The sequence below is a fragment of the Glandiceps talaboti genome, chromosome 3 (genome assembly GCF_964340395.1).
Source record: "Glandiceps talaboti chromosome 3, keGlaTala1.1, whole genome shotgun sequence".
NCBI lineage: Eukaryota > Metazoa > Hemichordata > Enteropneusta > Spengelidae > Glandiceps > Glandiceps talaboti.
The window spans coordinates 16753648-16768191 of NC_135551.1; the positions used below are offsets into that span (position 1 = coordinate 16753648).

General features: G+C 34.3%; 1 protein-coding gene across 1 annotated transcript in view; it reads right to left on the reverse strand.

Moving 5' to 3' along the window:
• The window catches only part of LOC144453995 (uncharacterized), a 44703-nt gene that overhangs the window by 2163 nt on the left and 27996 nt on the right, over window positions 1–14544 (reverse strand). The window contains exons 7-9 of the mRNA XM_078145381.1: window positions 2038–2145; window positions 1194–1307; window positions 222–329 (exon numbers count right to left, since the gene is read on the reverse strand). Of these exons, the coding sequence (XP_078001507.1) occupies window positions 222–329; window positions 1194–1307; window positions 2038–2145 (330 nt within the window). The remainder of the gene's footprint in view (window positions 1–221; window positions 330–1193; window positions 1308–2037; window positions 2146–14544) is intronic.

Below are 14544 nucleotides of genomic sequence, written 5' to 3' on the forward strand. Positions count from 1 at the left end.
TTCATCCAATCTGTAATGGCTGAGCATATGATAGGAAGAAATAAATAACACAGAGACCATTTGGAAAACAACGGGAAACATGAACTATGTACTTAAACATGGAAAGAAAATATACAACAAAATAAAATACCTCAACCGACTACCTACCTACCCCACCCATTCTAACTATTGAGCAAAATCAGAACTCCACAATTTCATTTATTAGGCCTTATAATAAGTACCTTCACAAACTTTCCCCTCGTCACTTCCATCACTGCAGTTTTCATAACCATTACATAAAGTCCAACGCGAAATACAATATCCATTGTCACATTCAAATCCTGGGCAATCTGTCCAGATATGAAGAAATAGATGTTAAAAGATATGTAGTGCTCCAGAATTAAGCTTGTCATGAGTTACTCTCTGAGAGTCCATCATTATTACAGTGACTTTCGAACTTTTGATATTTATGGTAATGTTTGCAAGTGTGCGTAACAGTCAATTTTATTTCATTTCACACCTGTCCATCAGCATTTTCATGGAGGGGTGTGATATCATTAGATATCATAAAAAAATACGATGATTTGATTGCGATATTTTTTTATGTTGTCTTGGGGATGGCAGTTGGCTAGATAACATGTTCTAATGCACATGAATGAAGACAACCAATTAACATACAATTGTTCCAGCTGAAAATTGTTGACGATATTGGAATGAGGATGTGCAAAGTGCTATGATCAAAGGAACAGATACGTCATTTCCACCAGGCATTTACCACCAGAGGCATTAAATTCATCATCATGCGATCTCGGAAGAGTAGTGTCTATTTATTATCAGTGATCAATGTGGCAAACATTACTTGATGATTGCAGAAAATGATAAAAATGGCTTCATCATTGAAAATCTACGTACAGAATTTGTGGTGTTTTGCCGTCAACATTAAGGACATGTAAAATGAATCCGTATGTGCAGGATGTTCGGTTTACAGGTCTATTTGATACAACGTTCATTAATTGTTCATGTAATCGGTATAACTTTTGTTTCTCTCCTTGGCTTGAAAATAATGCATATTGTCTAAGTATAGAAGGAGAGTGATTGGGCCACCTTTATATGTCTACTTATCGCGACATTGTATGTTCGCTACAGAAAGCTGAGTGACAAACTTATACAGAGAAACAATTGTACATATTAAACAAACAAACTCTAGAACGTACCAGGACAATTCAGTTCATCACTTCCATCACCACAGTCTTGAGAAGTATCACAACGGTTGACAGCCAGTGTACAATTCCCATTGTTACATTTGAACAATGATTTATCTGTACAATCTAAGAAGGCATTTAAAGTACAACATGACATGGTTCTTATATATCGTACACATTCACACATTCTTTCAACGAATTTCAAATGTGGTTGTGTGGACGTCTTTCCAGTCTCCACACAGATTGTGCTACTACATTAACATATATAGACACAGGAAAATGACGAGTGTATATTTATATCTACAACCATGTCATATTTGACCTCGGCATTAAGAATAGTTTAGGTGCTGTGTTCCTTTTTGCCATATATATGTTTTATATTATTTGATAGTTCATACAGGAGATACATTTAATGTACATTACTCATGAAAATAAAACGTTACTGTATACTTATTCAAAAAATCAGAAAAATAATTGTTTGTTTCGAGTTAAATACCCGACCCCACACAGTTTTCACTGTCGACTCTGAACTGTTGTTACGTATTTGAGAAAAAATAATGAAATCGAAAAAATTGTGATAACTCACGAAGGTGGACGCGAAAACTGACATCAGCTTAAAAAGACAATGTAAAACTGTTCTTCCAATTTGTAATGGCTGTACATCTGATAGGAAGAAAAAATAACTCGGAGACCACTTGGCAAACAACGGGAAACATGTACTAAGCACTTACACATGGAAAAAAAACATACTACAAAATAAAATAACTAAACAGCCTCCCTACCTACCCCACTCATTTTAACTATTGAGCTTAATCGGAATCACACAATTTCATTTATTAGTCCTTATAATAAGTACCTTCACAAATTTTCCCCTCGTCACTTCCATCACTGCAGTCTCCATAACCATTACATAGACGCCAACCCGAAATACAATATCCATCGTCACATTCAAATCCTGGGCAATCTGTCCAGATATGAAGAAATAGATATTAACAGATATGCAGTGCTCCAGAATTAAGCTTGTCATGAATTAATCCCTGAAGTCCATCATTATTACAGTGACTTTCGAACTTTTGATATTGATGGTAATGCTTGCAGGCGCTGGTAACAGTCGATTTTATTTCATAACACACATGTCCGTCAACATTTTCATGGAGGGGTGTGGCATTATTGATTATCATAAACAATTGCGATGAATTGATTGCGATATTTCTTGACGTTGCCTAGGCGATGGCAGTTGGCTAGATTATATTTCTTATGCTGAGGAAGAAAGACAATTGTTCCAGCAGAAATTAGTTGACGATATTACACCGAGGATGTGCAAAGTGTTATGATCATCGGAAAAGATACGTCATTTCCATTACACATTTACCACCAGAAGCATTAAATCTATCATGATGTGATCTCGGAAGAGTGGTGTCTATTTATTATCAGTGATCATTGTGGCAAACATTACTTGATGATCGCAGAAAATGATAAAAATGGCTTCATCATTGAAAATCTATGTACAGAATTTGTAGTGTTTTGCCGTCAACATTACGGAAATATGAAATGAATCTATGGGCAGGATGTTCTGTTTACAGGTCTATTGCATACAACGTTCATGTACTCGGTGTAACGTTTGTTACACCGAGAGTGATTGGGCCACCTTTATATATCTACTTATCACTTTTCGTTTAAGACGACATTGTATGTTCCCTACAGAAAACTGAGTGACATAATTTTTTCATATTAAACAAACAAACTCCAGGACGTACCAGGACAATTCAGTTCATCACTTCTATCATCACAGTCTTTATATGCATCACATCGGTAGCCAGCCACTGTACAATTCCCATCGCCACATTTGAATAATGCTTTATCCGTACAATCTAAGAAGGCATTGCAAGTACAACATGTCATAGTTCTTAAATATCGTAAACATTCACATATTCTTTCAACAAACTTCAAATGTTGTTGTTTGGACGAGTGAACGTCTTTCCAGTCTCAACACCCATTGTGCAACTACATTAACATATATAGACACAGGAAAATGACGAGTGTATATTTATATCTACAACCATGTCGTATTTGACTTCGGCAAGATTAATATATATATATGTGTTGTTTTCTTCTTATAGGCGAAAAAGGTCATGTACATCGATGAAAGAAAATTGTAACTGTATACGTAATTACAGTGCGTACCTTCACAAAGTTTACCCTCGTCACTTCCGTCACTACAGTCTTTAAAACCATTACATATAGTCCAATGGTAAATACACTCGCCATTGTCACATTTAAATTCATCGCAGTCTGTCCATATATGAAGACAAATATCACAGTACTCAGATTTAGAGTTTGCCATAAACATAACATACAGCCCAATCAGGATTCATTGTTACATTGAATCAATGGCAATATGTCCTGATATGAACAAAAGTCATGAAAGATATGCAGTAATTCAGAATAACGTTTATCATGAGTTTCTCCCGTAAATTCCATCCTTACTTCTCTTGAACTCTTTATATTTATAGTAATGTTTGCTGATATTTTTTTATATTGCCTAGGTGATGATTGTTTGTCTAAATGATGAGATTATTTTTGAGAAAGAAATCCGTATTGGCAGGATGTTCGGTTTACAAATATATATATATTCGCCACCATGTTCATTACTAATGATATTGCTCGTTTAACCGACATAACATTTATCTCTACCTGGCTAGCAAAGAAGGCATATTGTCTAATCATAGAATGAACGGGACCGAGTCACCTTTGTATGCTTACTTATGAAGTGCTCTTTGAGATATTGGTAGTTGGTTTTGAACTGGGATGTATTTATATGCATTTACATTTCAAATGAAATAAAATAAAAGTGATAACAAGATGTACTTGTATTTAGTGAAAATAAACTTTGGTTAAAATCATAATTTTGTTTGGTTTGACATGCAATGATTATGTTCCCGGAAGAATTTAGGTTTTCGTTAAATACCTGTCTGTCTTCTTTCAATCCTGGAGGATGCCTAACAATGCAACGAATAAAGAATACAGTTTGATTGAAAGGAGATTGACAAAGCGATTGATCAGATGCACTTTAAAGAGTATGTTTCATTTGTTCAATAATTAGCATTTTTAAAAGTAGATAAGCATTAACAGCCCCTATTATCTATTAGTGATGAAGTAATTATAGCCATATCAATTGCTCATCCATTTCTTTCAAAAAAAGGTCGATTTAATAATGTCTCATTTCGTCCTACCATATAACTTGTCTGTCATTTTCCACCAGGTATTTGTCAAACAGAAACAACTGTGTTGTGGTTGTAGGTGAGTCGAGTGATGGCAGCATACAGTGTTGCAAGTAGATCATTGGTATTGAATCGTCTCGCAAATACACGTGTATACAGTATTTTTCACGTTCTGCTTATTTGCTTCAATCTCAAAACGATATCATGAAAAAATAATTTTCTGCTACGCTGACTATTTTACTTTAAACTATTTCAAATGTACAACTGTTTGGGATCGATAAAACCTACATACCACTACGACAGGCAAGTGACGTCCCTCTCTAAAGTTTTTGAATCTGGAATGGTGATCATCATGTAACTTTCTTGGAGATAATGGGATCTATAATGAAAGACGGTAAAAAGATGAGAGCACTAGCGACTACACTAAAGACTGTGAAGACCAGAAAAAGTATCAAATTCAATATTGATTTACAAAGAGTTATCATCCTTGTTGATCCTGATTAGATATAATGGAAACTTTTCGTCGTCGACCATGACCAGGTGGTTTCCTGTTCGATGTGGTTGGAACGTAGCTTACACAGGTAGATGATCTATCTTGGGCTTGAAATTACTTCTAAATTGATGGGTAGAATGCAGGCCGGAGTGAGTGGGAAAAGGTGTTACTGTGTATAGATGGGCCTGACCTGGTCTTGTCTGATTTTTTCTTGTCTTGTCTTGTCTTGTCTTGTCTTGTCTTGTCTTGTCGTATATTGTATTGTATTGTATTGTATTGTATTGTATTGTATTGTATTGTATTGTATTGTATTGTATTGGTTTTCCTGTCTCGTCTTATCGTATTTTCACCAATGTATGAAACAGACACTGTATAGACACTTGTGGTGCCATACTGACAGCAATGAAGACAAATCGTTCTAACAGGGCCAATAATGAGACATCATGACCCACCTCTTTAATAAACGTTACCTCAATATCTACTTAAGTTCATGAAATAATACTGAACAAGAATGTACCGTGTTTATTGTCACATGCAATTATTGGTCACATATTCTTTGCCAATGGAATGAGTAGTTGCACCCACTCTTGGAAATGTGTTGAGCAGGAAACATTTCCATTCGTGTCGACCATCAGGGAAAGTAAAGGAGTACGCACGTATCCTCTATCCGTCCGTCCATCTGTATTGACCCATCCAGCCATTTACTCTCCATTCCTTCCCACATACCTACTACCTAGACCATCCCCCTACACAAACACACATATACATACATACATACATACATACATACATACATACATACATACATACATGCATACATACATACATACATACATACATACATACATACATACATACACACGCATACATACATACATACATACATACATACATACATACATACATACATACATACATACATACATACATACATACATACATACATGCATACATACATACATACATACACACATACACACATACATACATACATACATACATACATACATACATACACACATGCATACACACGTACATACACATACATACACACATACATACATACATACACACACACACATACATACATACATACATACATACATACATACATACATACATACATACACACACATACACACATACATACATACATACATACATACATACATACATACACACACATACACACACACACATACATACATACATACATACACACACACATACATACATACATACATACATACATACATACATACATACATACATACATACATACATACATACACACATACACACATACATACACACACATACATATATACATACATACACACATACATACATACATACATACATACATACATACATGCATACACACACACATACATACATACATACATACATACATACATACATACATACATACATACATACATACATACATACATACATACATACATACATACAAGCGTTTAGCATGCTAAAACGACATGTGTAAATACTTAAGTCGGTAGGTAATAGTTTCCGGGTAATGACCCGGCCAACACCGTATAGCGCCATCAACAGTGTGTATTCATGAGTCCGGTAGGGTATTCGACTCCTTATTATTGCATAAGTTGGGGTTGAGGACATACCAGCATATCGAGTCAAGTGTTTTCATATATTCTATAATGTCTTTTTTAAGTATTCATTGCTAGTGATAGAAGCATTTACCACGATGCAAACTTACAATGGTTTTGTTTATAAAGGAATAGGCATGTATTGTTTTTTCAAAACCGTGTGCCTGGAAACATACGTATTCTATAGGTTTACGCCCGTAAGTGTATTCATAGATCGTGTTTGTATCGTGTAGTGATACCACTTATTTCATATACTTTATTTTAGACTATAGTGTGTGCTCAGGCGTTGAGTTATATCAGTATATATTACAGTTTAGTTCATTATAAGTACCAAAATATACAATTTACCGTAAAAGTAGCAATTGCGTTAGTTATTCTTTATTCATTTAACGGATTTATATAAATATGGATACTTTAATACTCATCGTATGGAGATGTATATCATGCAAGGAAGACAAGAAAGATAAGATGGCAGATAACTAGATGAACAAAATATGAACTTAAAGTGTCACGAGGTCTATGATCAGTGATGACAATGGATAACCTTATGTCTTTATTAGTGAGAATCTATTAATTGTGCCTGACACTGACAGACTGACTGACTCATTTTTTTAAAATAACACATGAAATGAAATGTGGATTAGTTTATGAACTAATACAGTGTTTCTGATTAAATCTACTTTCTATTTTGAAATTCTGACATAGGCTGTATGCGAGGAAAAACATTTATCACATTCCGCGCAAAACAAAGCGGTGAAGGGCGATTCATGTTCAATCTATACAATTTAATACCTCTGTAATATTTCCTAACTTGGGTGGCTTGCAGTGGTGGATCTAGGAATGTTGATGCCATCGTGTATGCGCAATCATATTTTTTTTAATGAGTGCAATGTAGGTGTTTGGCCACAGTGTATGCTAGGCAAAGTGTTTGCAATCATATTCAATATTAATGTTCTTCTCCTAAAATATTGATATATCTCAGCCTCTCCTACGTCTAATTTTGAAAAAAATGCAGAAATATATTAGCCCAAACTGACTATATCGAGAAAATATCGGAATTATTGATAATACTGGGATAAACAATGAATTGCTATCAGTCTTAACGCCGTTTACTAGGATACCTTTAGTTTGTATTAGGCTACTTTCACTTTGTATGTAAGTAACATGGAATATGCAAATAGGTACAAGAATCACTAATATAACCAATGTAAAAACAAGCGGAAAATTAACAGGTACGCACATCAATTCAAACTTTTGCGATATATCTTCTTTACAGGTATTAACAACAGGCCTAGGGTAAGTTTCAATTCACCTTGGTTACCATATGAAACAAGTACATTAACTATACACTATGAAATATTGATTAGTAGGCAACAACAATATGATCTCTAGAGATGTATGTTTGGTTCTTAGGATTACTGTTATTTGATTTTTGTATATATTTGCAAAATATAAAAATTGAATACCTGTCGTTTTATTAGTATACGTTGTAGTACGACAGAATTTACGATCGTTTTGTAGATACACGTTTATTGAACGTTGAAAGCGTTTGACGGTGTTTTGTACAACATTCAAAGAGGCGGAGAAAGAGTGTTTTGTGAAATATTATGTAAAATACATTATAACTAACACACTCTCAACGACAATACTAGTTTAGTGACAAAGAAATCATTACATACTGAGAACTCAAACAATACTCGGTAATAACACCCACTGTAGGGGGTTTACGAAAAGGAGGCGAACACAAAAGAGCACACTTATAGAGATGGGTTGTACGGTTATGAGGTGTGGATACTTGCGATCGACCTGCAACCATTGATTCACATGTGAAAGAGGGAAAGATTAACGGGAAAATATAACAGCGCTATATTTTTTTCAAAAGTGTAATCTCATCTTTTATGTCGGTTATAAAGCATAATAAACAGATGTAGACTTCAAAAAGTAATATGATTTAAAGACATCATTGAATTGAAAACATCATGTACGTATGTATTTACATGGTGATATTTGGTCATGGAGAGTAGCTTTCACTATATACAAAACATACCACATTTGTAAGACTACCGTATGACTGTAGAATACTAGGAAAATCACAACGTACATGTACTTGTCATGCACAACAATATGGTCATGAATTCTGCTCTCAGCACGAATGTGACCAAACACTCGTTATCATAGGCAATTGCAAACAAAACAAAATAAACTTACCTCCAAGGAAACTGATGCCGCTAACACGGCAGTCAGGAAAACAAACACTTTCAACATGTCTATGTGTGATGGGTGACCTGAAATGGAATAAAAAATGAAATGTTTATTATTGTTACATAATAAACTCAGTCCTTGAAAGATATTTACAAAACACCTAGCCTGTTACAAAACAGTGAACTTCATTGCAATCTAGTAGCGGATATTAAGAAACCTGCGAACTTTCACAACCGTATTTATAAAGAGATGTGAACAGTAAAACTATAACTTTGTAGTGCGTTCTGTGTAGAATAGTAACATTTCATTATAAGAGCCAAATTTAAATTAAACTAATTGTTCAATTAGCCTTTTTTAAAATTCAAATCCATGTTAATCATTTGCACACGAAAATAATCATCTGACACGAATGCTCAGTGTTATGAAGAAGGAGAAGAAGAATTATGATTATTGCAATGTATTTCAGTACAGCAGAGAAGTCGCTTAAGTCGTACCAGAAAATATTGCAGAACTCAAATAAATTATCACCTACTTGTTATGTGAGAGACGATAGCAGTAGAACAGTCTTCAGCGTCCACTAACTGCAAGTCGGCAACGTTTGAATGATGCAAATTCACTGCAGAACCTTGTTAAGCTCACACTTTTATTTATTTCAAACAAAGCTTGTCAGTAATAGACAAAAAGCTTGACTATTTTGATGAACTTTGTAGATTTTCCTGGCAATTCCACTGAAAATATCTAAATGAGCAGTTTAGTAAGTCTGGGAAACATAATGAATACGAACTCATATTGCGACAGATCTGACAGATGTAACAATAAACAATGGCTTAAAACTTTACGTCAAATGTTGCGGGTCTTTAAAGGTTGTGTATTGGTGATTGTGAGAATGAATAAAAAATGACTGAATAACTTCACCTAAGTTTTACGTAATTAGCTTCTTTTTTGTTGTACTTTGTGTGTGTTTTGAATGCAGTCTCTGGGCAGTGACTATGTGAGGGTACGTCTGCTGTGTTCATTATGTACAAAGTTGTCACGACATTATGAATCATGTCTTTATTCTCATAAAACATACACAAATGTTTTATTCATTCCATTCCTTAAAAGTGAGCAATGAAAGAAATACTGCTATGTCCTTTCGTAACATTTTAATAATGGAAGTCAGTTCAAAATATTTGTTTTTCACATCTTGTATTGAAGCATTGAAACACATTGCATGTCCACTGTTTTGCCATTTTTGGGGATTGCCTGCAAGGGTTTGTGTGAAATGACAACATAGTTACCACATCCTCTCTGCCTTTTAAGTGACCAAATTTAAGTGGTAATTATATCATGTAATAATTCTTTAAATGCAGTAATAGAATATAAATGTTAGTAGATATTTATTTTTTATTTTATACGATCCATAATTCTGTTCTGATGACAGAGTTATATCATTACATGGTCAGACATACCCCACTAGACATTTTGAACAAGCTTGTCTATCTGTTATTATTATTATTTTTTAAACTGTTGATGTGCTCAAGTAATGAAAAGTCTGCCTGCTTTAATGGCAAGGCTGTGGTTATTTTTTACTCTTAATTGTAATGTGCGAGTGTAACGTTATTTACAATTATACAAGACAACCGTTAAATTCAACAAAATAAAACGAATACCTGACAAGTAAAGATCACACAGGCTACACATTACATTGCTCGATTTGTGTTAGTGACCTTCATTTTAAATACAAGTAACCCCCTCCCCAATTATCGCCACGGTTACGGTTAAAGCTTTACTAAATGCATTAATGCAATCTAATATTATCCACAATACTTATACACTAGAGTCTCTTCTGATGTCACTCTCTCACTGTCTCTTGAAGTATCGTACACCAAGCTGCTCCTGGAAGCCGAATTAGTATGTTCTAAATTTGAAATAGTCTCTACATCTCTCTCTCTCTCTCTCTCTCTCTCTCTCTCTCTCTCGCTCGCTCTCTCTCTCTCTCTCTCTCTCTCTCTCTCTCTCTCTCTCTCTCTCTCTCTCTCTCTCTCTCTCTCTCTCTCTCTCTCTCTCTCTCTCTCTCTCTCTCTCTCGGAAATAGCTTTCCTACGTACCGTCCTACGTTTGGAGAGATCGGAACAAATGTGATTTTCATGGAAAGTACTCAAAGCGGCAATCTGTCGTAAATGCTCTGTTAGCTATTTAACTTTCCACATTTCTCTGCGTAAGTATTTACATATTTTTCCTTTAAATACTTTGTATTATTATGAGAGGTTTCACTCGTTTGGTCATATGCGTTATATATATATATATATATATATATATATATATATATATATATATATATATATATATATATATATATATATATATATATATATGTGTGGTCATATGCGTTATATATATATATATATATATATATATATATATATATATATATATATATATATATATATATATATCGTTGATGTTATTAACGTTGCGACGTCACGACTGGAAGAGAAAGGATGTTATGCCTGGGATACCCGCATCTTTTGCTTTCCTTTGTGGTGCCGTCATGGAGATATCTTCCCTTTTCCTCCATGGTTACAGTGCTAGCTAGTGATCCGTGTGTGATCTGAGCATGCGCAAATTTGACACCCGCATACAATTTTCATAATCTTCTCTCAATTGCCTTGCTTGTATGCAAATATTGTGAGTTTATAGTGATAAAGTAAGGCTTCTTTGGAAGTTTCAGTACCCGTGCATTTGTTTACTATTATTTTTTCATTATTTTTCGATAATTGCAAAACTCAAATCCAGTTCAATTTTCACTGGTTGAAAGAAGAATATATGGCAAAAGAGCATATAATCTCAAAAATGGTCAAAATAATGATTTTTTTGTGTATCCCCACCTAAATGCATTGCTAGTTGTTATTCGCATATGTCATAGGTATTGTTACACGTGTAGAATAAAGTATACCTTGTTACATCACAAGTAATGTGATACCTATATTTTCCATCTGCTTTCATCACATGCATTGTATTAGAATGTTATTTTCAACTGGTTACTTCACAAATAATATTACAATTGTAATATCTCCTTATATCGTTTGCATTGTACTGGCAGGCTGTTTTCATCTGGCCACGTTAATATCATCAGGAATGTAACTCTTTTGCTTACATCACAGTCATGTACTGTAGCTAGTGGCACGTTAGTTCCATCTCCTTACATCTTTCTCAGTAGAACAGTCTTCAGCGTCCACTAACTGATTGTCGGCAACGTTTGAATAATGTAAAACAATTACAGAACCTTGATAAGCTCACATTTTTATTTATTACAAACAATACTTGTCAATAATAGACAGAAAGCTTGACTATTTTGATGAACTTTGTAGATTTTCCTGGCAATTCCACTGAAAACATTTAAATGAGCAGTTTAGTAAGTCTGGAAAACATAATGAATACGAACTCGTATTGCGACAGACTCTGACAGATGTAACAATAAACAATAGCTTAAAACTTTACGTCAAATGTTAAGGGTCTTTAAAGGTTGTGTATTGGTGATTGTGAGAATGAATAAAAAGGGATGAAAATAACAGCACCTAAGTTTTTCGAATTTAATTAGCTTCGCTTTTGTTGTACTTTATGTGTGTTTTGAATGGAGTCTATGGGCAGTGACTATGTGAGGGTACATGTTCTGTGTTCATTTATGTAAAAAGTTGTCACGACATTATGGATCAAGTCTTAATCTGATAAAATATACACAAATGTTTTATTTATTTCATTACTTAAAAGTGAGCAATGAAATAAATACTGCTATGTCCTTTCGTAATATTTAATAATTAGAATCCTGCAATTTTAAGCACCGTTCTGCTGACATAAGAATGATCATATCCTGCCAAGGGGAGGTAATGCAGTCACGTCAGACTTATGTCAGCTTTACTTACTCTGTTAATATTCAATATCAACGTACAGTTATTTTTTCAGCAACTTGGGAAATTATTCAAATTATTCAAATCATTGTATGTCCAAGTGTTTTGCCTTTTTAGGGGATTGCCTGCAAGAGTTTGTGTGAAATGACAATAGTTACCACATCCTCTTTGCCTTGTAAGTGACCAAATTTAAGTGATAATATATCACACATAATAATTCCTTAGTTGATAGCAGTAATAGAATGTAAATGCTTAGTAGATCATTATTTTCTATTTGATGCGATCCATATTGCTCTTGTGACGAGTTATATCATTACATGGTCGGACATACCCCTCCAAACATTGTGAACACGCCTGTCTGTCTGTCATTATTATTATTGTTTAAAACTATTGTTGTGCTAAAGTAATAAGAAGGCAAACTGATTCAATTGCAGGTTGCTATTATTTGTTCTGTTCATTCTAATGTTCCAGTGTGATGATATTTACAATACAGCACAACACAACCGATACATTCAAATAACAAAATAAAATGAATACATTACGAGTAAAGATCACACAGGCTTCATATTACATGTACATTGAGCGATTTACGTGTTGGTGACCTCAATTTTAAATACAAGTACCCCCCCCCCCCCACACACACACACACACACCGCCACTTGTACGGTTATGGCTTTGCTAAATGCGTTAATGCAATATAATATTATCCCAAATATTTAGACACCAGAATTTCTTCTTTGTCACTCTTTCTCTCTCTAGCTCGTTGCGGTTTCGTACACCAGGCTGCTCCACGAAGCCTAATTAGTATGTTCTAAATTTGAAATAGTCTCTGCACATCTCTCTCTCTCTCTCTCTCTCTCTCTCTCTCTCTCTCTCTCTCTCTATCTCTCTCTCTCTCTCTCTCTCTCTCTCTCTTCTATTTATCTATCTATCTCTCTTTTTCTGTCTTTTGTAATATTGTAATACTTTTAAATTGACCATTTGTTTAATACGTTCATAGCCACCTGAGCTATTTTTGATAATTAAGCAATTATGTTCAGTCAGTTTTACAGGTTTGAAGTGATAATTGTAAATTGTAATTTGAAATACAGTGTAACTAGTCCTTGTATACACCTATGTACATTATATAAAGTCTAAGGCAAAATAAAGAACATTGTGTGTATTCGATGACCTGCCCGACCTTAATAATTCTGTAAACATTTAAAACAAAAAGTTAAGTAATTATCTATCCACTTGATCTTCATGTATGTCTGTTTTCCTTCCACATTATTATCTGTACATTAAAAAATCACAGAAGTGGTATTCTGACAGACATTTCGTTTGTTTGTGGTCGATGCAAAATGATTTCAAAATTAAAAAGAAAGGTTATTAAAAAGTCAATGTTACATATTGAACATGTGACTATATACTGTAAATACATTGGCTGTTGTTTACGTCGGAGTACAAGTTGCAACAACAAGGAGAAGTGATGGACATGGGGCGTGTGTTCCTTATAGTGTGTTTTGTGGCGATCACCTGCAAGGTAAGTTTGGTGGAAATTAGTCCAAAATACCAGAAGCAAACGATAAGCATTCCCCTGAAACCTAAAGCTATCAGAATACCTTATTCCAAAGTAGTTTCAGTGGAACGTTGGGAGTGAATATTGTATATAGGTGAATGAATACACCATACCATCAAATAAACTGACAACTTAAACTGTTTTCATTTTAATGCCAATACTTTATTTAACCCTATAACACCAATTGTATCCTTAATACCAACAATTATTATAATAACACCGTCGCCAATATGATTTCTTAGATGTGTATACAATAAATGCAGGTCAACCCCCTCTTCCTAATACTTCGCTTTCTTTACAATGATGTGTGTTGTCTATGCTTATAAGGTGATGTTCATAGCCTAGCCTCTCTATGTCAGATTTTAACACCCAAC